At 43.9% G+C, this 25,955-nt stretch overlaps 1 protein-coding gene across 2 annotated transcripts in view; it reads right to left on the reverse strand.

Moving 5' to 3' along the window:
* Nucleotides 1–25,955, reverse strand: part of PRKCB (protein kinase C beta) — a 209,744-nt gene that overhangs the window by 72,585 nt on the left and 111,204 nt on the right. For both annotated transcript variants that reach the window (XM_030211560.1, XM_030211559.1), the window contains exons 5-8: nucleotides 24,610–24,738; nucleotides 7,129–7,285; nucleotides 6,516–6,650; nucleotides 3,049–3,145 (exon numbers count right to left, since the gene is read on the reverse strand). In XM_030211560.1, coding sequence (XP_030067420.1) covers nucleotides 3,049–3,145; nucleotides 6,516–6,650; nucleotides 7,129–7,285; nucleotides 24,610–24,738 — 518 coding nt within the window. The remainder of the gene's footprint in view (nucleotides 1–3,048; nucleotides 3,146–6,515; nucleotides 6,651–7,128; nucleotides 7,286–24,609; nucleotides 24,739–25,955) is intronic.

A 25,955-nucleotide genomic window follows, 5' to 3' on the forward strand; every position in this document is an offset into this window, starting at 1 on the left:
TTTTCTGGAGATGCGAAGGAGGTAGAACGAGAGGACATGAAATGAGAATGAAGGGGGGCAGACTCAAGAAAAATGTCAGGAAGTATTTTTTCACGGAGAGACTAGTGGATGCTTGGAATGCCCTCCCGCGGGAGGTGGTGGAAATGAAAACGGTAACAGAATTCAAGCACGTGTGGGATAAACGTAAAGGAATCCTGTTCAGAAGGAATGGATCCTAAGGAGCTTAGCCGAGATTGGGTGGCAGAGCCGGTGGCGGGAGGCGGGGATAGTGCTGGGCAGACATATACGGTCTGTGCCAGAGCCGGTGGTGGGAGGCGGGACTGGTGGTTGGGAGGCGGGGAATAGTGCTGGGCAGACTTATACGGTCTGTGCCAGAGCCAGTGGTGGGAGGCGGGACTGGTGGTTGGGAGGCGGGGATAGTGCTGGGCAGACTTATACGGTCTGTGCCAGAGCCGGTGGCGGGAGGCGGGACTGGTGGTTGGGAGGTGGGGATAGTGCTGGGCAGACTTATACGATTTGTGCCCTGAAAAAGACAGGTACAAATGAGTTTATCTTGTTGGGCAGACTGGATGGACCGTGCAGGTCTTTTTCTGCCGTCATCTACTATGTTACTATGTCAGGGGTTCTCCTAGAAAAGCAAAACATAAATGAGGCAGCGTTATAAATTGCAGCAGGATGCAGAAAGTGTTTGAGAAGGGTTAAAGAGTGAACGTGTATTACTAGAACAATGACTGTATCTGCATGTCACAAAAAGACACACACGGTAAATATGTCTGTGATAGGGAGGTTTCTTACTGTGCCACAGATATACCCTCTCTAAGCTATTCTCGCCATCTTATATTTCAACTTTCGGTTTATTTTTATTTCTTCTTGGATCTTTTTATATACATGTTTGTTCTCACTTTTATCAAATAGCAGCACAATAAATTGCTTCTTTACCTCCCTATCAAAGATATATTCACTGTGTGTGTTTTTGTGACATGCAAATACAGTCATTGTTCTAGTCATACACGTTTACTCCTTAACCCTTCTCAAAAACTTTCTGCATCCTGCTGCCCCTGACGAAGGCCTGCGAGCCGAAACACAGCCCATGTCGGGTTTTGCTTGTACGCGGTATTGATGGACATGTCTCTAATGGTTATAGTCAGTGCCCTGGGGATATTTTTTTAAATAGTACATGATTTACATTAACCCTGCCCCCCAGGTACCCCATCTTCTCCACAGGGATGGGGGCAGATTTCAAAAAGTCCTTCTCCATGGGTAAACACTAGTATTCCAACCCAAAAATCCCACTGAAAAACTGGCCCCAAAACACACAATTTCAACTCTCCTCCCACCATAAGACCCTTCTTTGGAGGCAGCGAGAACCATGTAATGTCACTACACTCTGATGGGCTGCGGGAAGAACTACTGAAGGTCCATAAGGTAAGGCAGATTTCTTGTTTGGGATCATTTCATAAACTACTAAAAGCTTTTCTTTTTTTAATAGGCATTTCCTGTTGTATAAAGATGGTATATTTTAAGTTTATACTGGCAGGATTGTCTACATATGTTTATTTAATTAGATTTTGCTCACACCTTTTTCAGTAGTAGCTCAAGATGAGTTACATTCAGGTACTCTGGATATTTCTCTGTCCCAGGAGGGCTCTCAATCTAAGTTGTACCTGAGGCAATGGAAGGTTAAGTGACTTGCCCAAGATCACAAGGAGCAGCAGTGGGATTTGAACTGGCCACCTCTGGATTGCAAGACCGGTGCTCTAACCACTAGGTCACTCCTCCACCCCAAAGAATCTTGTTACTCTTTGGGGTTCTACATGGAATGTTGCTACACTTTGAAATTCTGAATTGGAATGTTGTTATTCTTTAGAATTCTAGAATCTTTATTTATTTATTTAGATTTTGCTCACACCTTTTTCAGTGGTAGATGAGGGTGAGTTACATTAAGGTACTCTGGATATTTCTCTGTCCCAGGAGGGCTCATAATCTAAGTTTGTACCTGAGGCAATGGAGGGTTAAGTGACTTGCCCAAGATCACAAGGAGCAGCAGTGGGATTTGAACCAGCCACCTCTGGATATCAAGACTGGTGCTCTAACCACTAGGCCACTCCTCCACCCCAAAGAATCTTGTTACTCTTTGGGGTTCTACATGGAATGTTGCTACACTTTGAAATTCTGCATGGAATCTTGTTACTCTTTAGAAATCTAGGATCTTTATTTATTTAGATTTTGCTCACACCTTTTTCAGTGGTAGCTGAGGGTGAGTTACATTCAGGTACTCTGGATATTTCTCACAATCTAAGTTTGTACCTGAGGCAATGGAGGGTTAAGTGACTTGCCCAAGATCACAAGGAGCAGCAGTGGGATTTGAACCGGCCACCTCTGGATTGCAAGACCAGTGCTCTAACTACTAGGCCACTCGTCCACTGTTTATTGATTTGTATTATTTACATTAAGGTTGCTCGACTGCCTTTCTGTTTCGGTTATACTATTTAATGTGTTTCCATTGTTTTTCATGTTCATTTCATGATGGTGTATGTTTTTATACCTGCTTAGAATTTTTAGGTAATGCCTAAGGGGCCCTTTTACTAAAGCACGATAAAATTTCTAGTTAGCATGGCGTAAGACGGCGCATACAGCGCGGAAGTTATAAATTTTACGCAGTGACCAACACTTTCAAGTGCCAATTAGTGTGTGGTACCTGGGCAGGGGTAATTCAGGAGCAATTAAGAGGCGTCTAAGTGCTGCGATGTTAACCGCGCATTAGCCAGTTACCACAGAGTAATGTCACATGCTAGTTAATGCTGCTACGCTTATTCTCTGCCCCTGACAGAAAAATCCAGCAATGAGTGGTTTACCACATGACAACAGGCAAAGTACTGCAAAAGCCCTTAATATGTTTGTGTGGTGGCCTGTTTTTTGCGTCAACCACACGTAAGTGCTTAACACACTTCAGTAAAAGAGCCCCTCGCTAAATCAATTTGAAGGTGGCATCCGATACAGCCCTAAACACGAGAAAGGAATAGTCATAACATTTAACAAATAATTCACCTCAAACTTCTGCCGCAGCTCTTCATTCCCTTCATCTCCTTCAGGAGGAACTGGGACATTAAAGTACTCTCCCTCCTCCTGGCTCAGCAACTTAAACCTAGAAGAAAAAGGACATCCACGGCAGTCAAGTGAAGAGTGCTCCAAGGTAGAGACAGCACAAACGTTTCCAGAACTCGGAGCATTCGAAGCTCATCTTAACTACAGCAAAAGCAGCAGAATATTCTCTTCTTAAAAACAGACAATCACAACAGGGCACCCCGACAAAATAGCCCCGAGAAAAAAGCCTTGTAACAAAATAGCCCTTGAGAAACTGGCCCCTCCTCCGACGAGGAGTGGCCTAGTGGTTAGGGTGGTGGACTTTGGTCCTGGGGAACTGAGTTCGACTCCCACTTCAGGCACAGGCAGCTCCTTGTGACTCTGGGCAAGTCACTTAACCCTCCATTGCCCCATGTAAGCCGCATTGAGCCTGCCATGAGTGGGAAAGCGCAGGGTACAAATGTAACAAAATAAAATAGATACTATTGGAGATTCTACATGGAATGTTGCTACTATTGGAGATTCTACATGGAATGTTGCTATTCCACTAGCAACATTCCATGTAGAAGGCTGCGCAGGCTTCTGTTTCTGTGAGTCTGACGTCCTACATGTACTTGCAGGACGTCAGACTCACAGACGCAGAAGCCTGCGCGGCCACATTGGTGATCTGCAAGGGCCGACTTCTACATGGAATGTTGCTAGTGGAATAGCAACATTCCATGTAGAATCTCAAATAGTAGCAACAGTGGAGGAGTGGCCTAGTGGTTAGGGTGGTGGACTTTGGTCCTGAGGAACTGAGTTCGATTCCCACTTCAGGCACAGGCAGCTCCTTGTGACTCTGGGCAAGTCACTTAACCCTCCATTGCCCCATGGAAGCCGCATTGAGCCTGCCATGAGTGGGAAAGCGCAGGGTACAAATGTAACAAAAATAAAATAACTCTTGACAAAATAGCCCCCTAGAAAAAAATAACATCACAAAAAAAAAAAAAGATGATAAACTACAAGTGAAATCATCACTGATAAAGGCTCCTACCAGCATTGCATTGTGTAAAGCAGATATAAATACACAAAATTCTACAGCTACCAACTGGTATTCATGATCTGTTCTGCTGTTTAAGGAAACTATTCTTCCAGCAACATGCTAAGTAAAAAAAAAATATATATATATAGTCATCATTTTCATAGTCTTACCAACCCTTATCCTGTTTGGCAAGGTAAGATTATTATGAAAAAAAAAACCAGTGCCATATTCTGGGCAGCCTGCTCTGGCCCTTTTGTCGGGGGGGCTAATTTGTCAAGGGCTATATTGTGGGTAGGTCATTTTGACAGTGGCTGTTATGTCAGGGGCTATTGTGTCGGGAGCTTTTTTGTCGGGGGTCATTTTCACTGGGTACTTCACAATGGAAATAAGAGGTGTAATTACTAAGAGGGCTACCGTTAAAGACATGATTTTACTTCTAAAACCAGTTATTAGTAACTAGGTCTCATTAATATAAAATGGGAACTCCGTTAAAATAGCACGAGTTAGTGGTACAATGACACATTTTAACAGTAGCCCATGTTCATAACTTTCCTCCTTAGTGTTAATAGTTTCAGCCTCTGGTAAACAGAGCTGATATTGTGATGTCATAATGCTTCGTTCCACCAATAAGAGCCAACTTCATCAGTGATGTCACAATATCCTATACTTGGCTCATTTTTATTCCATATAGCAGTGATTTCCACTTCTGGATTAATATTACTGTTAACCCCAGTTATTACTAACTGGATGTTATTAATATTACTGTTAACCCCAGTTATTACTAACTAGGTCTCACTGTATAAAATGGGACCTGCACTAAAATAGCTTGAGTTAGTGGTAAAATAACCCATCTTAACAGTAGCCCACGTTGATAACTTCCCCCCTTTGTGTGAAGAGTTTCAGTATGGTAACCAGAGCTGATGTTGTGATGTCATAATGCCTCATTCTACAAACAAGAGTCAACCTCATCAGTGATGTCACAATGACTTACTTGACTGCCCTATACTCGGCTCACTTCTGATATTGTGATGTCATAATGTCTCATTCCACCAATAAGAGCCAACCTCATCAGTAATGACACAATGGCTTCATTGTCCTATACTTGGCTCACATATTACATATAGCAGTGATTTCCACTTCTAGAGACATTCTTTTTTCTTTAATTAAGGAGGATGTTATTAATATGGGCTACCATTAAGACATGTTATTTTACTATTAACCCCAGTAATTAGTAACTAGGTCTCACTGCTTAAAATGGAATCTGTGCTAAAATAGCACAGGTTAATGGTAAAATAACATATTAATAGTAGCATATGCTGGTAACTGTGCTCCAAAATCTTCTGGCTTTGAATTTGCCACTTGTGCTTTCTGGTTTTGTACAGATTCTAGTTTGAAAGAGCTCTCACAGGAAGTGACTGCTCATCAAAAGCATTCTTTGTCCCCACAAGGGCACAAGTCAGGGCATTTTACATTTCTTTTACCAGAACTTTAAACGATAGAAAATGAAATATGAGCCATGTAGAATAGATGAAAGATTCTGCTTCCAGGCCCCACCAACCATAGCTTCTTCCTGCTGAGTTATGAAGCTTTCACTAGTGCAAGGTTCTACCTAACATCTGTTGTATCTCTTAGACTAACGCAACTTTATCAGCACCCACTTCCTGAAGAACTATGCACCTACGAATCACAGCCCAGTTAACCTAAATTGTACCAGCGTAGCCCTAAATCCACCCTAGAACAACCCTTCCCTACAGAGTCACACTATGCCTGTATATGGTACAACTCTAACCCAAAGGCCTGAGCAGATCGGTTCATCTCCATCAACTATTCAAAGCTCTGCTTCAGCAGTCACTGCAAACGAAATGTCAGTTAGCGAGACAAGATCAAAGGCATTTGGATAAACTTCCAGCCCTTCCCACAGAGGCCTCAAGCGTAATACAGAGCGATTCAACGCCATTTTAATCCCAGATCCAGTCAGTCAAATTCAGAAGTGCTGACACTCTCCGGACCCATTTCCTCTCGAGTGCAAACAAGAAAACGTTGTCTCCTGACGTCGGTACCTCAGACACGTAGAATAGGAATTCAACTTATTCTTCTGGTAATGGAGAGATAACAGCTTTCATACATCCAAAAGCAGTGAAGGGAAACGAAAGAGCACATGGAAATGCTACAAAGTTTGTGTCACAGATAATGTGGGACGTGAGCAAGGGCTGTACCACATAACATGTAATGAGAACGATCAATACCACTGAGCAACAACTTTTCCAAGGCCACAGATAACGCGAGGATGCAGGCGACCGCACTGATCAAAGGTTGTGCCATAGCATGGAAAATGTGGAATGAGGTAACCCCACTAAGCACAGGCTGTCTCTTGCAAGAGACTGCTCTTCACAAGTAGCTGCTCACTTACCATCCATCAACTCCAGATTTCAACAGCTCAGAAATGCCAAAGGACAGCGAGCCCATGAAATCATTCCTGCTGGTTAGATCCCAGTCCCAGAGTTCCACCGATAGCCTGCGGTCCTTGTCAGACTCCTTCAGCTTGCTGCAAGAAAACACAGGGCAGCGAGAGCAGGAGAAGGGATGAGCAAGACCAAGAGGAATCATTAACAGAATTTTGCAATTTCTGATTCAGTTTTCCTGCTGAAAAATGAAAGATGGTAAATTTTATTCTGCAGCAGCTCGGTCGGGCCCAACTAGGACGATAATCTGGTGCTCTAGGATCAGCAGGGAAGGTTTAGAGGTTCCACTCTAAACTTTCTCAGGTTCAGATTTCTAATGACATCCTCTCATTTTTATGAGAGATTCTCTGCTTTGGATCCCCAGAACACATTCCGCATGAGCCGGAGAATAAGAGAGGAAACTGAGACAGGACTGGAGGCTCCCTATGAAAACAGGTCCCTGTCACGAGTCAGAAGGGAAAGAAGAAGCCGTCCATAATAGTTATGAAAACGTGAACAATCCCCTCTCACAGAGAGCTCTGACCAATCAAGAGTCAAACAGAACAGGGAAAGGATACTTACAATGTGAAGGTCTCGTTCCATGATGGGTTGAGGGAACATTTAATTGTTCTTGTCTTCTGTTTGCTTTCACCCTTAGGATCCGGGATTAATTTAAGTTTAACATACGGATCTGACAAGCCGTTAGGATCCATAGGAACTAAGTTTTTAGCATCTCCCACTGAAAGAAAAACGAGAAGCAAAATTATAATGACTGAGCTAGAGGGTATAGCTGCAGATGGGCCTGGGAGGACCTGGGCCCACCATTCATGTAGCTGGTGGAGATCCCCAGCTAAAGACCCAGTAGCCTTCCAATCCCTTAAAAACAAAGTGGCGTCAGAACTGAGTTGCTGCCGCTAGCATCACAGACATGTACGGTTCTTGCTCATACTCAATGTGCATAAACTAATCATGCATGAGATGCTGCCATCACCAGGTTGGAGGACTGCCACTAATCAATGCAGTTTTCTGATGCGAGTCCTTGGTCTTTAGCCGCTGTCGGTGACAGGGTGCTGGGCTCGATGGACCCTTGGTCTGTCCCAGCATGGCGATGCTTATGTACTTAGCTTAAGGGGCTTGGGGATCCTTGCAAGTTAAGTATTTACCTGTCAAACATTCAGCCTGCAGCGGTCAGCATATTTTTAAACACTGACCACTGTGGGCAGAATTAGCCCTGGATATCTAATTCTGGGCCACGTTTGGGAACTGACCCTGAATATCTGGGGCTAATTCATACTTAGCTGACCACAGGAGCTTGTGTGGTTCAAAGCCAATATTCAGCTGCAGCCCACATATGACAGTTATGTGGGCCCCGACTTAATATCAGTCAGGACCCGCATAAAAGGAATCAGGTGTCTCAGCTCCTCTGACTCCCCCACCCCCCCCACCCCGGTCCTGATCCCCCATCCCTCCTCCCGAAGGAAACACTAGGCCTGGCCCAAACCTTCACTACCCCACCCCTGTAGGCCCTCCCTGGCCTACCATGAAGCTCCTTGGTGGTCTAGGGGGACATATGGATAGGAGTGATGATCACTCACTCCTGTTTGACATGGGTCCAGCCTTAAAATGGCCACTGCAACCCCTAGTGGCAGTCTCACGGTATTCGAATACCATGAGACTGCCACTATGGATTGCAGCAGCCATTTTGAAGTTGGACCCACAATGAGAAGAAATGAGTGGAATTGCCCCCGCCTATATGTCCCCTAGATCACCAGGGAGCTTCACAGTAACCCCAGGAGGGGGAGGCTTATGGGGAGGGGAGAGGTTGGGGGCTCAGGCCAGGCATAACATTTGCTTCAAGGGAAAGAGGGAGATTGAGATGGAGAGGGGGGCACTCAAATCCCCTATGGCACTATTCTGGGGATTAAATGTGCACCAGTCAATATTCAGACCAGGGCCCGGTTACCTCGGTAGCTACTGTTTGGTCAGTCTTCTTGCTGTCCTAACTTTAGCCTCTTACTTAACTGGTTAACAGACTGAATATCGCTGCTACCTGGTTAAGTACCGGATCCTCCCAGGCTCTGGCCACAAACCACCCCCAGAACAAACTAGCAGTGCAAGGGCAATTATTGGTGATACTCAACTGGACAGTGTCACTAAGTACTGCTGAATAAAAGTGTTAGAGGCTGACCGAATTTCTGTTTCAGATTCGGCACCGAAACCGGTCTGAAATCCAGGTAGATGTCATTTTCATGATTTGGACTGAGGAAGAAGAGACTCTCAAACAATCTTACAGTTCCCTTCAGTACATACCATCCTACAATCAAATTGAAAATGGACTACTCCCCAGAAAAAGTCAACTTTCTAGACTCCACAGTTTCCATCAGCAATGGCTACATACAAACATCTATATACAGGCAACCTACAGACAGATGCAGCTACCTCCACAACTTCAGCTTCCACCCTTCACATACAAAAAAAATCCATTATATACAGCCAAGCCACACGATACTACCGTATCTGCTCTGACCCAACAGAGAAATGCTTCAAAATCCTGACCAATTCCTTCAAACAAAAAGGCTTTAACCCAGGGGTGTGCTGGTAAATTTTTAACAACGGGCTCTCTCTCCGGGCATAGCCGGCCCTGAAAATTCTTTTTTTTTGGGGGGGGAGAATACATGCCTCTCTCTCCCCTCCCTTGTGCGGGCAACGCTGGGCATACCTTTGTCAAGCCCCACCAGCCAATAAATGGACTGATGACGTCTAATGTGAGCAAGTGCAAGGTGATGCATGTGGGAAAAAAGAACCCGAATTATAGCTACGTCATGCAAGGTTCCACGTTAGGAGTTACGGACCAAGAAAGGGATCTGAGTGTCGTCGTCGATAACACACTGAAACCTTCTGCTCAGTGTGCTGCTGCAGCTAGGAAAGCGAATAGAATGTTGGGTATTATTAGGAAAGGTATGGAAAACAGGTGTGAGGATGTTATAATGCCGTTGTATCGCTCCATGGTGCGACCGCACCTTGAGTATTGTGTTCAATTCTGGTCGCCGCATCTCAAGAAAGATATAGTAGAATTGGAAAAGGTGCAGCGAAGGGCAACTAAAATGATAGCGGGGATGGGACGACTTCCCTATGAAGAAAGACTAAGGAGGCTAGGGCTATTCAGCTTGGAGAAGAGACGGCTGAGGGGAGACATGATAGAGGTATATAAAATAATGAGTGGAGTGGAACAGGTGGATGTGAAGCGTCTGTTCACGCTTTCCAAAAATACTAGGACTAGGGGGCATGCGATTAAACTACAGTGTAGTAAATTTAAAACAAATCGGAGAAACTTTTTCTTCACCGAACGTGTAATTAAACTCTGGAATTCATTGCCGGAAAATGTGGTGAAGGTGGTTAGCTTAGCAGAGTTTAAAAAGGGGTTGGACGGTTTCCTAAAGGACAAGTCCATAAACCGCTACTAAACGGACTTGGAAAAATCCAAAATCCCAGGAATAACATGTATAGAATGTTTGTACGTTTGGGAAGCTTGCCAGGTGCCCTTGGCCTGGATTGGCCGCTGTCGTGGACAAGATGCTGGGCTCGATGGACCCTTGGTCTTTTCCCAGTATGGCATTACTTATGTACTTATGTACCATTCTCTGCTGCTTGTTTCTGGCTCTGAGCAGCATGATGGAACCTTCTTGCACTTGCATGAAAAGTCTCAGCCTGATGCTCAGAGTCAGAAACAGGGAGCAGCAGCAGCGGTCTATTTACTTGGCTGGTGGGGCCAGCATTACTGCCAGCAAAGTAAAAATGAATTCAGGAGGGGGCCCAAGCCCACATTTTGGGAGTCAGTTGTTAAAGTAGCCATGGGGCGGCCTACTTTAACAACCAGCTCCCAAAATTCTTAAAAACTTAACAAACGGCTCTTGCGAGCCCGTGAGAGCCTGCTCTAGCACACCACTGCTTTAACCCCAAAATCTCTGATAATATTGCTTCTTCTCTTACAATACCTAGAGAAACCTACTGCATTACAAAGAGAAGAAAGACAGAGAGAATTCAATCCAGAGCCAGAAAAATTGAGAAGAACCTTAAAAGATGGATGAATTACTAAGAGATATTCCCAGCCCCACCAGTGCTGGCCTTCCGACAGCCACCTAATTTGAAACAGAAATTAGTGAAAAGCAAACTCCCAACACAAGCTGAAAAAGAAGAGAATAACACACGTCCCTGCAGTATGCCAACACCTCTCAGAGGATCCTACAATCACTCATATGGGAAAAACATTCAGCATAAGGGGATCGTTCACATGCTCATCCTCAAATGTAGTATATATCATTCGATGTAAAAAGTGTGAAGAAGGGTGCTATATTGGAGAAACAAGCCAGATGCTCAAGACGAGACTCAATTTACACAGATACAATATTAAATATTCCAAAGCCAACCAGGATGCCACCAGAACACTTCATCAATGATTTCATGGTGAGAATACTAAAAAGAAACTTTTAGACAAGACCTTTGAAGCCAAAATGATGAAATATTTCGACACCCACCAGACAGAACTTAACAAAGATCTGGGTTTTCTATCCCACCAGAAACCATAAATTCTACTGCTGTGTCACTCTCTTATCAGGCATCCATCTCTCCCTACCTCTTACCCACACATCTCTCCCTGTCTCTCACCCATCCAGCTCCTCTTGTTTCTCACCTAACCTACTCCTCCCTGTTCCTGTGAGACATAGAAACATAGAAAATGACGGCAGATAAAGACCATATGGCCTATCCAATCTGCCCGTCCATACCAACTACTATCTCTACAATCCCTTCCTCTCCGTCAGAGATTTTCTGTGCTTGTCCCATACGTTCTTGAATTCAGATATGGTCCTTGTTCTACCCCCCCTCTGTTGGAAGGCCCTTCTATGCATCCACAATCCTTTCTATCAAGAAGTATTTCCTTAGATTTTTCCCGAACCTGTCTCCTTTCATTGTCATTCAATGCCCCCTCGTCTTCCTTTCAATGCAAAGCAGTCCACTTCCTATGAATTTATACTACAGAGGTATTTGACTCTCTTAATTTCGCTATCATATCTCCTGTCTCCAGGCCATTTTTTCCAAAGTATACATATTGGGATCTTAAAGTCTGTTCTCACATACTTTATTACACAGACCATTTTAGTAGCTGCCCTCAGGACTGACTCCATATAGTATAATTTAATATACGGTTTTACAGTCCAAAGCTTTTGGTTTAATAAACTGCATAGAACTGGTTACAGAAAAAACATAAAAGCAGATAAAAAGAATGATTACATGAAACAATGTATAACATCTCCATTAAAACTGGTGTTATCCAATCAAATAAACCCAATTAATCATGCTGATACATTGTAGCAATCATTAAGGGCCTCTTTTACAAAGCCGCACTATCAATTCTCAGTGCAAAAAATAAAGAGGGCGCCATTCAGTTCCTATGGGCTTCCTCTCAGTCGCCATGAGGGAATCGCTAGCAGGGCCACCGAGAGGGGGGGGCAGGGGGGACAAAATTCCCCGGGCCCGGGCCTCCAAGGGGGGCCCGGCGCCGCAGTCCCCGGTCTCACCCGCCCGCCCGCGGCTCCGTCGACAGTCCGCCACCGGGCCGGGCCCCCTGCATTCAAATCATAGCACCTCATCTCCGTGTGAAAGCGCAGCAGCGGCAGATCGCCTCCCTTCGGGCCTTCCCTCCCTGTGTCCGGCCCTCACAGAAATAGGAAGTTACATCAGACGATGGCCGAACACAGAGAGGGAAGGCCCGAAGGGAGGCGATCTGTCGCTGCTGCGCTTTCACACAGAGGTGAGGCGCTGTGATTTGAATGCAGAGGGCTTGGCCCGGTGGCGGACGGAGGGGGGCCGTCGACAGGGCCGGAGGTGGACGGGTGGAGACTAGGGATTGTGGCGCTGCGGCCTCGTGGAGGGTGGTGGTGGGGCCCCGCCCAGTCTCTCAGCGGCCTTGATCGCTAGTGTGGCTTTGTATGTTTTAACGATTTTTATTGATGATACAATACTGGACAGAACGTAAAGGTTTACAGGTATTATTGAAACAACATCTTAAACTTATATTCGAACATCAAAAATGCCATCATCAACTTTTTAGCAATTTCCCCCCCCCTCCCCCCCCCTCTTCCCTCCCTCCTCTTATCTAATTCTTTTAGCTCCATTCCCATTCTCTCCTCCCCTTCACCTATTGCTCAGCGAAGGAATTCACTCAGCTTTTGTACAGTCAGATTGTCTAGGGTAACCTCATTATCCTTATTGTCCTAGCCTATGAGAATCTTGCCCTTTCTTTTTAGGGGCCGCCAATATGGCACCCTGGTACAAATAGCTGCGCCTGAATCAGGGGTGGTCTCCCGCTCACCCCGCACTCAGCTACGCCGCCCCGTAAGTGAATCCCTCTATGCTCACTTGCTATATATAGAAAAAAAAAAACCACCCACAGCCTTTTATAGTGTGTCCAATATTAGGCTTCGCGCACGCGGTGCCAGGGATTGGATGTAAGGTTTCCAAACCTCCAGGAATTGTGCTCTCTTCTTCGGGGAGTTTCCCACCATCCTACGCTCGTGTATTAAGAGCTCATGAATTTTGTTCCTCCAATGCCAAAATTCTGGTGGGTCTTCACTCAACCACCCAGTCATAATCAATTTTTTCCCCAACAAGCAGGCCTTGCGCACCAATGACTTCTGATTTCCTCTTTGGAGGACGAAAAGCTCGTGTTTGTCCAGAATAACCCCCATAAAAGAACAATTTATTCGAGATTCCACTAAGCCCTCCAGGTATTGTATTATATTGTGCCAAAACCTTTGCACTGCAGGGCATTCCCACAGACAATGATAAAATGTGCTTTCCCGTTGCCTGCATTTAGAACATAGTGGATCTTGCACTCCTCCCATCTTAAAAACCTGTAATTTAGTCATGTATGCTCGGTGCAAAATTCGATATTGACATTCCCTTATAGTGTGGCTTTGTAAAAGAAGTCCCTAAATACCCAAGTTTTCAAATACTTCCTCAACTGCTTATAATCCATAATAGATTTCAGTTCGGTATGAAGTGCACTCCACATTGAGAGAGCTGTCCCCGAAAAACACTGAGCCTGATTTCTTTTTCACTTGACTCCCTAGCAAATGGTAAATTTAAAGTAATTGTTGAAATGTGACTACAATACATGATTGGGAATATAAATATCTAAATATTTTTTCAAATAAAAAAAAAGAGTCCTAGGTCATGAAAAACTTTAAAACTTATGGACAACCGGTGCAACTGAATCAACAAGGAGGCTACCTCATCCCATGTTTTCCTACAAGCAATCAAACAGAAAACAGGTCATTCTGGAGAATATTAATCTATGTGATAGCCAGGAGTGAGAATTTTGAATCCTTTCTAACTTTCTTCGAGTATTCTTCAGTAAGTTCGAATTAATGGCATTGCAGTAGTCCAGATTACTTAATACAGTTGCCTGAACTGCCTAAAATTCCTTAGGTTGGAGGTAAACCCTCAACTGATGCACCACCCTGAATTTATACTTTGCTTCCCCTTACTACCTGAGCGATATGTGTATCCAGTGTTAGGCAGGATGTAAATTAGACTCCCAGCATTTTCCCTTCCTGACTAACCACGATCTCCTGATTCAGCAGAAAAGTTCATCTAACTCCTTCGGTTGCTCCAAAGAGCCCACCCACAAGATCTCACTTTTAGCTGCATTTAACTTAAAACAATTTTCACCAACCCTGAACAGATAGTCTGCATACACTCATTCAAACTTTGTTTCATCACAACCATCTTTCCCTTAAAGGAACAAAAAATTGCACATCGTCAACATACACATAAAAGGTATAACCAAATCACCTAATAAAGGGAAATGGGACTTGATATACCACCTTTCTGAGGTTTTTGCAACTACATTCAAAACTGTGGGGCAATGGAGGGTTAAGTGACTTGCCCAGAGTCACAAGGAGCTGCAGTGGGAATCAAACTCAGTTCCCCAGGATCAAAGTCCACTGCACTAACCACTAGGCTACTCCTCCACTCATTCCACCAATAAGAGCCAACCTCATCAGTGATGTCACAATGGCTTGATTGCTCAATACCTGACTCACTTCTGATATTGTGATGTCATAAGGGGACTTGATATACCGCCTTCCTGAGGTTTTTGCAACTACATTCAAAGCGGTTTTACATATATTCAGGTATTTATTTTGTACCAGGGGCAATGGAGGGTTAAGTGACTTGCCCAGAGTCACAAGGAGCTGCAGTGGGAATTGAACTCAGTTCCCCAGGATCAAAGTCCACTGCACTAACCACTAGGCTACTCCTCCACTCATTCCACCAATAAGAGCCAACCTCATCAGTGATGTCACAATGGCTTGATTGCTCAATACCTGACTCACTTCTGATATTGTGATGTCATAAGGGAAAGGGGGAAAGGGAAATGGGACTTAATATACCGCCTTTCTGAGGTTTTTGCAACTACATTCAAAGCGGTTTACATATATTCAGGTACTTATTTTGTACCAGGGGCAATGGAGGGTTAAGTGACTTGCCCAGAGTCACAAGGAGCTGCAGTGGGAATCGAACTCAGTTCCCCAGGATCAAAGTCCACTGCACTAACCACTAGGCTACTCCTCCTCTCATTCCACCAATAAGAGCCAACCTCATCAGTGATGTCACAATGGCTTGATTGCCCAATACAGTTCCGCAGGATCAAAGTCCACTGCACTAACCACTAGGCTACTCCTCCACTCATTCCACCAATAAGAGCCAACCTCATCAGTGATGTCACAATGGCTTGATTGCCCGATACTTGGCTCACTTCTGATATTGTGATGTCATAAGGGAAAGGGGGAAAGGGAAATGGGACTTGATATACTGCCTTTCTGAGGTTTTTGCAACTACATTCAAAGTGGTTTACATAGTATATACAGGTACTTATTTGTACCTGGGGCAATGGAGGGTTGTGACTTACTCAGAGTCACAAGGAGTTGCAGTGGGAATCAAACACAGTTCCCCAGGATCAAAGTCCACTGCACTAACCACTAGGCTACTCCACCAACATCAGTGCTAAAGGCTTAAAATACACATTATGTAACAAAAGGGACAACAGAGACCTTTTGGGAAACTCCATTAAAAAGTGGCATCATCTATCTACCCCCTGAATGCTCTGTCACTCAAAAATGAGGCAAACAATTTCAGAGCAGTACCACCTACTCTCAAGGTTTTCAGTCTTCAACAAGCAACAGTAATTAAACCAGCTGTTAGGTCCAACAATATCAGCAATTCAGAACCCCCCCCCCCCCCCCCCCCATCTAAACATCTCTGCATTTCATCCAGCAGAACTACTATTACCGTTTCAGTACTGAAACCTGGTTGAAATCCTGATTGTCCCCGGTTGAATCCATTTACCTCCACTACAAATGCCTCAATTCTTTTAGCCATCAGAGGGAAGTTGTAGATCTCAAAATCCTTAACCCCCTCTCTGAAAAAAATGGCAGTAACTATGCTAGACAGGGGTCTACACCTCTGTCTCCCCTTGCAAACTGATATAATAGCTGCTGGATATATTTGTGCAGGTTTTTTTGTTAAACTTCTGTCTAAGTACCTCCACTCTCTGGTACACTCTGTTCCTGACCCACTTGTACATTCTCAATAATCCCCCCCCCCCCCCCCAATTGCTTTACTAAATCATCCTTTAACAGGCTTAACCTTTCAACACAAATTTGGGCCAAAGCCTGTGCAGTAGATTGTTTTTTATTTATTTTCTTTTTGCACCCTTAATATTTCAGCTTAATTCCTGTTTTATTCTAAATAATTCCCTTAATTAAGCGCAGGAAGTATTCGAATGGTATAGTATTTTTTTTTTAATTCCTTCACTTTATTATTACATACTTGAAATACTTGTCTCCACTGCCACTTTAATTCCTCCACCCCAGTTTTCCGCCACTCCCAGTTTCCTCAATTCCCTCTTTTTACCCCTATGCTCCTCAGAACAGGGGAGTTGCCTAGAGCTTTCTGTGCATCTAGGCTTCTTCTTAGAGTCTAGGTCATCCACTACTGTAGACAACGTAGAGTTCCAAGTATCAACCAAATTACGTAATGACCAAGAGTCTGCGGATGGCAAACAGCTCAACAAATTTTCCATGAAACAATACATTGTCTATAAATCCCCTCTGCATCAATTGTCCTCATCCTTCCTCCCTTATGTAAGGTGAGCCTAAAGTTAGTGCCGGGCAAAATGGTAGAGATTATTATTAAGAACAAAATTACAGAGCATATTCAAAAGCATGGATTAACGAGACAAAGCCAACATGGATTTAGTGAAGGGAAATCGTGCATCACCCAATCTACTACATTTCTTTGAAGGGGTGAACAAACGTGAATAAAGGCGAGCCGGTTGATATTGTGTATCTGTATTTTCATAAGGCGTTTGACAAAGTACCTCATGAAAAACTCCAGAGGAAATTGGAAAGTCATGGCATAAGAGGTAGTGTTTTATTGTGGATTAAAAACTGGTTTAAAGATAGAAAACAGAGTAGGATTGAATGGTCAATATTCTCAATGGAGAAGGGTAGTTAGTGGGGTTCCCCAGGGGTCTCTTCTGGGACCGCTGCTTTTCAACATATTTATAAATGATCTAGAGCTGGGAGTAACTAGTGAGGTAATTAAATCTGCTGATGACACAAAGTTATTCAAATTTGTCAAATTGCAAAAACGATTGTGAAAAATTACAAGAGGACCCTACGAGACTGAGAGACTGGGCATCCAAATGGCAGACGACGTTTAATGTGAGCAAGTGCAAAGTGATGCATGTGGGAAAGAGGAACCTAAAATATAGCTATGTAATGCAAAGCTCCACATTAGGAGTCACTGACCAGGAAAGGGATCTAGGCGTTGTTGATGATACGTTGAATCCCTCTGCTCAGTGTGCGGCGGTGGCTAAGATAGCAAATAGAATGTTAGGTATTATTAGGAAAGGAATGGAAAACAAAAATGAGGACATAATGCCTTTGTATCGCTCCATGGTGCGACCACAGCTCAAATACTGTGTGCAGTTCTGATCACTGCATCTAAAAAACGATATAGTGGAATTAGAAAAGGTACAGAAAAGGGCGACAAAAATGATAAAGGGGATGGGACGACCTCCTTATGAAGAAAGGCTAAAGTGGTTAGGGCTCTTCAACATGGAGAAAAGACAGCTAAGGGGCAATATGACAAGAGGTCTATAAAATAATGAGTGGAGTGGAATGGGTAGATGTGAATTGCTTGTTTACTCTTTCCAAAAATACTAGGACTAGGGTACATGCAATGAAGCTACAAAGTAGTAAATTTAAAACAAATCGGAGAAAATATTTCTTCATTCAACATGTAATTAAACTCTGGAATTTGTTGCCAGAGAATGTGGTAAAACAGCAGTTAGCTTAGCGGGGTTTAAAAACTGTTTGGATATCTTCCTAAAAGAAAAGTCCATAAGCCATTATTAAGATGGACTTGGGAAAATCCACTGCTTATTTCTAGGATAAGCAGCATAAAATCTGTTATACTGTTTTTGGATCTTGCCAGGTACTTGTGATCTGGATTGGCCAGTGATGGAAACAGGATACTGGGCTTGATGGACCTTTGGTCCATTGTCCCAGAATGACAATGCTTATGTTCTTGTGTTCTTACCAACCTATCAAAATGACTCTGTAAATCATACTTCAATAATTTGTGGCCTGTCCAGACCAAGGGTGAGAGAGATGCATTACTCACTAAATAAAATTTATAGAAATCCTCAGACCATCAAATAGATCTAAAATAGGTCCTTTTTCATGAGTTGGTTCAGAAATGAAATTTCTCAAAGATAGATTCTCCAACAACAAAACTACAATCGGAAGCTTTTCTATTAGTCGCATCATCCATAAAACAATTAAAATCAGCTAAAACCATTACTACAGAGTCAATCAATAAAATCAACATCATATATTCATATAATGCCTCTCTACTTGAAGGCAGCAATTAAAATACTAAAACATTCCTTACCCTTCTTTGATAATCAAAACACATACCGTCCCCTCCTACACAGGAAAATACTGAACGTTCAGAGAATCCAAGTTCCTTTTTACCAAGGTCTGCAGCCCCACCTTCCCCTTTCCCCACCCATAGCTGATGGAAAAGATGTATCCACTAGGACAGGAAATTATTGGGAGTGCTAAGCCCAATTGAAATAACCCCTTCTTGGACACATACAAGGAATTTTCTCACAGCACCCACAGAGCCGGCTTCTATGCCTGGGACAGCCATGTTTCAGAAATAACCAACAAACCCAGCATAAGATGTTGCATTAAATCCTCTTACTCACTACAGGCCTAGGCACAATGCAACTTCTAGTTCTGATGCCTTTGAAATTCTCCATTCACAATCTCTTCCATCCTGTGGAGTAAGCACAATTAAATCCCTCCTGTCATCAATAGAAGATCTAAAATTTCTCTTATAGAAATCATTATTCATCCCAGAAAAGGTGGAAGAGTGGCCTAGTGGTTAGAGCACCGGTCTTGCAATCCAGAGGTGGCCGGTTTAAATCCCACTGCTGCTCCTTGTGATCTTGGGCAAGTCACTTAACTCTCCATTGCCTCAGGTACAAACTTAGATTGTGAGCCCTCCTGGGACAGAGAAATATCCAGAGTACCTGAATGTAACTCACCTTGAGCTACTACTGAAAAAGGTGTGAGCAAAATATAAATAAATAATAACATTCCATGTAGAACCCCAAAGAATAGCAAGATTCTGGAATCCTAAAGAGTGACTAGATTCCATGCAGAATCTCAGAGTAGCAACTGGAGTGGAGGAGTGGCCTAGTGGTTAGAGCACCAGTCTTGCAATCCAGAGGTGGCCCCGGTTCAAATCCCACTGCTGCTCCTTGTGATCTTGGGCAAGTCACTTAACCCTCCACTGCCTCAGGTACAAACCTAGGTTGTGAGCCCTCCTGGGACAGAGAAATATTCAGAGTACCTGAACGTAACTCACCTTGAGCTACTACTGAAAAAGGTGTGAGCTAAATCTAAATAAATAAAATTGAGATAAATTCCTGAAGCAGCTTTTATTGCATGTGCTGGAAATAAAGTTTAGATGCTTTTTCTTGTAAGTGGTGGGACTGTGTTACTTTGTGGCATAAGCAGCACAGATGCACAACATTTTCAGTAGATCTTTGAAATATTGAGAATTTTAGCTCTCAAGCTATAAGAAAAACCTTGCAAGAATCTGCTGCCATCTGCTGGGTAGTAGGTATATTACAGAATAGATACCTTATTGTTAAAATGGGTAATGACACAGATGAAGAGCAAGGTAAAGTCAGAACTGTGTGTGGTCCGTCACAGAAAGGCAGTGAGGTTGCAAGCTTACCAGGCACAGAGATGAACTTCTGATTAGCTGAGCTACAACCAGAAATTTGTCCCATCACAGAACACGAAATACCTGCAGTAGATTTGAAGAACTGCAATGAGGTCCCTTGGTTTTATATGGAGGAGAAGAATGTCTGTGGGGGTCCCATAAATTCCTATCTTTGACTACCGAGCTGGGTGATACTGGAGTTCTGTACATGCAGCAGTGTAAACCGTGAAAACTGCGGATCAGGTACTGAGAGGGGTCAAGAATTTAGATCGTTACTTATGGGTGATCCCCAGAACGAGGGTGTGATTTTGGTGGAAAATTCCTACTCATTAATCACACAGACTATGAAGAAAATATATATTCCTCTCTCATGCCAATTAGTGCAACTCTATCAAAATTCCTACTGAAACAGGAACCCCTCAACTTCAACACTGGGAAGATGATGAGTTACATACAGTGGAGCGACTATTACAGGAGGGAAGGGTAGTGGAGTTTGAATCCTCGCGACCAGGGCTGCCCCCCACCCTCCCCGGGCCTGCTTACTTGCTTGTCCTTTGTGCCGGGATGTTAACTCTGCTCTGCCGCACAGGTTTTTCTTCCTGCCGCATCCCCTCCCATGTTTGTGGAAACAGGAAGTACTTCACGCAGGAGGTGGGACGAGGCAGGAAGGGGACATGTGTCTGGCAGAGCACAGTTAATGCGAGAAAAGGAGGAGCAGGACTCAGAAGACCAATCTCAGACATGCCAGCAATGGGTGAGGATGGGCCTTGAGGAATCTTGCCCCCCTCTCAGCGGCCCTGCTTGTGACAGTGCTATGGACTCCAACCTAGGTTTTACTTTGATTTCTTACATAATTAAATCTATCAAGAGTGATCTGGCCAAGCTTAAAGTTGGAAGGAGTGATTGGTATGAAAAGCTGGAATTTACAAACTCTTAATGTCTCCTGCCAGGTTATATTATGGTCAGCTGGTCATCTGCTGATACTCAGCAGCACTTCACTAGGCAGTGCTCTGATCACCCTAGCACAATCCAGAAGTGCTGTGGTGATCTGGGTGCAGAGTTGTGTGGTCTCTGAAATGATGCAGACACAGTCAGTATTCAGTGATGGAGCCTGACCTCTTAAACAGTGATCTTAACTTTGTCTTGTTAGCTGTGCAGGCACAGCAGTGAACATCGATCATATCTTCTGGGCACTGCAGACCACCTGGATGTTCAGTATTGGTGCCCAAATGTGGCCTGGCACCAGCTATCTGGCTCTCATCTAGCTGGTGGTGATCAGCAGTCAGCGTTAAAAATACTCATTGCTGCTTGCTGAATGTCCATCTGCCAGACCAGGGGTGAGCAAGGTTGGTCCTCGAGGGTCACAATCCAGTCAGGTTTTCAAGATTTCCACAATGAATATGCATGAAATCTATTTGCATACAATGGAAGCAGTACATGCAAATCAATCTCTGTCACGGAACGCCTAGCACCCACCTGGGGCTAACCCTGTGGCCACTTACAGGGTCTCTCCCAGCATTGCTCAGGCCCACTACCACCTGTGCACGTGCTCTACTCTGGCATTGCCTCTGGGCGAGTCTCCCACCCGCAACTTAATTCCCCAGTGGTTTCTAAGGACACTGGAGCCACACTTCCATGGGTCCCACAGTTCCTAGAAAGCACACATTCTTAGTCCAGAACAAACAGAGATAATAAATGAATTGATTTATCATCACACAAGTTAGAACAGTGAACGGATGAATAAGGTGTAACTGGCAGACAATATCAGGTAAATTAAACAGGAATCAATACTAAACTAACTAAACACGTATTCACTACCCGAGTAGTGAATCTCAGATCCCTCATAATCCAGTGTCCAATACTGCAGAGGAATAAAAAGTAGCAGCAGGGCTGTTTGTTCATGATCGACACTCATGATGCCATCTCAGTCCTAGAATGTTCTAGGCTGCTTGTGCTCAGCAGGAAACTGGATAGCCATATTTGCACAAATGTTTTTATGACCTCGACTAGAATAGTAATTTTGAGATTGGAAACAGTTACTCATGTTGCTTGGATCCTGATAGAATTTTTTTTCAATTCTGGCCTGATTATTTTAAGCTTTAGACACTGGGTAAGTGATCCTTGGTTAATGATGCCTTCAAAACAGTCTGGAGATACTTAAGTAATCCAAATTTGGCTTATTTCACTGTCCAAGAGGGTCAGAGATCCTTGTGATTTGTTGTAGCATTAAGATTGGATCGGATGGTGTCAATGTCTTTCCCTTGCAGTGAATGGAAAGGGGTCCTTGTGATTTCTTGTAGCATTAAGATTGGATCGGATGGTGTCGATGTCTTTCCCTTGCAGTGAATTGAAGGGGGTCTTTGTGGCATGTTGTAGATTTAAGATTGGATCGGATGGTGTAAATGTCTCTCTCTTTTAACAGGTGGTCAAGTTGTGTAACATAGTGAGCTGGTGAGTTCATAAACAGCTGAAGGGTAGGAAGTAAAATTAGGAAGGGGTTTGGTGCTGCAGCAGGTGTTTGATTTCTTTTAAGTATGTGGATGAAAGGGAGGGGGAATTGAGAGGAGTAGGATATGGAGAGAAAGAGATTTCCTTTTACTTAACTGCTTTGCTCCAATTTCTGGTTCAGCTGGGAGAACTAAGTGACATCCGATCAAAATCCGACCACCTGAAAACCCAGCCAGTTAGTTTCAGCTGAAATGTTAACGGCTTTCTCACCAGTTACCTGGGTCTGGAGAAACAGTGAGGTCTCACTCAGACTCCAATGCAGACATGCCCAGCCCTTTGGTTTGGGATTAGGGATCACAGTTTGGCCCCTAAACAATTAATCCTATGAACATGCCAAAACCCAATTATATCATAATATTTTGTTTAAACAACAGGAATCCTGATACTTAAAGGTTAACCCGCCCTGTTTACTAAGTGTGCTAGCAATTGCCGTGCGGCTGTGAATGGGCCGTAGTTGGCATTAGCACATGGCAGCCACTAACTGGGGGGGGGGGGGGGGGGGGGGGTAAGTAGTCAGTGCACCTAACGTAAGCGAAACACTATATTTCAAAATTTAATCACAGGGTAACTTCCAATGTGAAATATCGTGTACAACTATGATCAGACTCTGTAATTATAACTAAAATCCACACAGAATCCAAATGTAGCCAAAAAATAAAAATCAGAGCCACATGTCTCAAAGGGCTGTGTCTGCTCATATTTTCATAAACACACACCACCAGATTTAATACTTAACCCACCAAGGGTTACCCTGTGATTAAATTTGAAATATGGTGTTCAGCCTACCTTAGCAGCTCAAACAGGTTACTCCTTTTTAAACAAAAGGTTACGATATAATCGCATTTTGACATGTTCAAGGATTGATCGTTTAGGGATTTAGCTATTTTTCTTCATTGGTTTGGTCTGATATACAGTTGGAATAGAACATAGAAAAGCTGGGCTGAGCCAAGCCAAAGATCCAACCATGGTCAATCCCACTTCCTAGAATGTACCCAGCACACGACAAAGTGTGTGATGATGTTAAGGGAACTGGTGTGTCCTGGTACCCGCAGGAGAAAGCGGTAGGTTTGACGTGATGCATGAAGAAAGTGGCTAGTGCTGCAAATGGAAGCTCTGCTTTCTGGGGAACTGACTTAGGAGCCCTTTCACAAAGCGTCAGTAAGCCCAACGCAGGTTTACCGCACGCTAACCCGGAAATACTGCTGGACCAATGCGGCCACCGGCGGTATTTCTGCCTTGAGTGTGCACCATTTCCAGCGTGCCGTAAAAGTATTTTTATTTTATAGCATGGCGCTAACCTGGCAGTAAACGAGCATCGCCATATGCTGGCCAGTTACCACCAGGTTACCGCGGGAGCCCTTACCAGCACCTCTGCTCTCCCCCACATGGTCATGCAGTAAGAGTAATCTTACCGCAGTGTCCTTTTTTCCACAGCTTAGTAATAGGACCCTTAGTGAAGATGGGTGAAAGCAGCATCTTCTAACATCTGGTCTGAGGAACACACCTGGTCATTACCCAAACTAACTCACAGCATGACGGTCTCAGCTCTGACACTTCTGCAGAGCTGTTCATCACTGCACAGCCAGACTGCAGGGCAGTAATCACCTTTCCAACAAAAAAGAAAAAATTAAAGCTACATTTCAAGACAAACCGCATGTTCATTAGAACACTTCCAAATAATTTATTTACCACCCCAACTATCAAACATATAAATGGCAAGTGACCGACTCACCTGCAAATGCGCAGTAGAGACTTCCCTCTCTGTCCCGCCCTCGCGTCAAGACATGATGTCAGAGAGCGGAACAGAGAGGGAAATGGAGTCGGACTGTCGGACGCTGCCGCTGGAGCCTGGAAATGAGCATCGCGCGCACCAACCTCCACCCTTCCCCCCATCCCCGCTCCCACCCCCCCTCTGTATCGGGCCCCCTGCACTGACCTGACAGCGCCTCTCACCTCCTTGTGGAAGCGCTGCAGACAGCAGCAGAGCGATCTGCTGCTGCCTGCAGTGCTTTCACACGGAGGTGAGAGGCGCTGTCAGGTCAATGCAGGGGGCCCGACAGAGGGGGGAGGGAGTGGCGGCGAGGAGGGTAGCTGGAAATCTCGCCCATTTTAACGGGCTAGTACAGATATGAAGGAGAAGGGAAAAAGAGCAGGAAAGGACAGTCTAATAGGGAAAATCTAACTTACCCAAGACCGTGAGAACTTCTTTGTCAACATTGGCCTTGATAAAAATGCGACCTCGTCGTTCAGTGTGGTCTGTTCCACAGAGACTGGGAACATTTGCTACACATCGCTTATGAACATTCATCATACACGCTAAAACAAGAAAACACACACAACAGCTTCAAGTCAATGGTGCATATTCCATGTCACAGGAGGAAACATTGTGCCTTGCATAGCATGAGGCATGGAAACTGTATAAACTATAACAGTTTATTACTTGCAGGTACTCTGAAGGTATGAACACAGAAAGGAGATATCTCTCCACACCTAAAATCTACCCACAAATAAAGTTGTCATACTCTAACGCCCTCTTGCTATTATTCGATCATCCTATCATTTTCCCAATGTCACATTCAATAATTTCCATGCCCCAAAGATGTTTTGACTTGACTTTGTCTTCCATAACTCTTCACAATGTAACCAATAATCGCATTGTAACAAACTGTATTTCCATCATTCACAATGTATTGTAAGCCACACTGAGCCCGCAAATAGGTGGGAAAATGTGGGATACAAATGCAATAAATAAATAAAATAAATAAATATAACAGATATACCCTTCCTGAACTCACATAGACACTCCTACCCTAGCTGAGATATTTAACCATCTCTCTCTGACCTCATGTGCAACTTTCTTTTAAATCAGTCACCTTACTTTCTAATTCTTCCTACTTTCTTACCTATGTATATGTTACATCTTTGCTTTACCCGTCACTGTCAATTAAAATGTTCTATTACGTATTGTGTTGACATTGTAAGTCGTATACTATGCCATAGTTTGTATTGATAGTTGAATATTTTTACTGCTGTAATTGCCTACTGCTCATGTTTGATCTATTCTTACTGTCAACCGCCTTGAGTGAATTCCTTCAAAAAGGCGATAAATAAATCCTAATAAAGAAATAAATAAAAATAAAATAGACAGTCAGCACTGCGGAGCCTGTGCTGAACTCTCAAGCACTACTAATACTAGCCTCAAGATGGCAGCAACTCCCAGCACATGTAGTATGTAGGCAGGTGGTGCATGATTTGTCAATATTGTAACTACTATTTACGCCATTCCCTGTATGGGATGCCGACACTCCATTGCTATTCTGAGGGTCGGTTTGGGAAGTTGGGTGGTTGTCATGGCCAAGTGGTTATGAAGATGGACTTATAGAAACATGACGGCAGATAAGAGCCAAATGGTCCATCCAGTCTGCCCATCCCCAGCAAAACACTATCTCTCCTGTCTTAAGAGATCCCACATGCCTTTCCTCGTCTCCACCACTTCCACTGGGAGGCAATTCCACTCATCCACCACCCTTTCT

This window comes from Microcaecilia unicolor, chromosome 8, assembly GCF_901765095.1.
Source record: "Microcaecilia unicolor chromosome 8, aMicUni1.1, whole genome shotgun sequence".
NCBI classification, from domain to species: domain Eukaryota; kingdom Metazoa; phylum Chordata; class Amphibia; order Gymnophiona; family Siphonopidae; genus Microcaecilia; species Microcaecilia unicolor.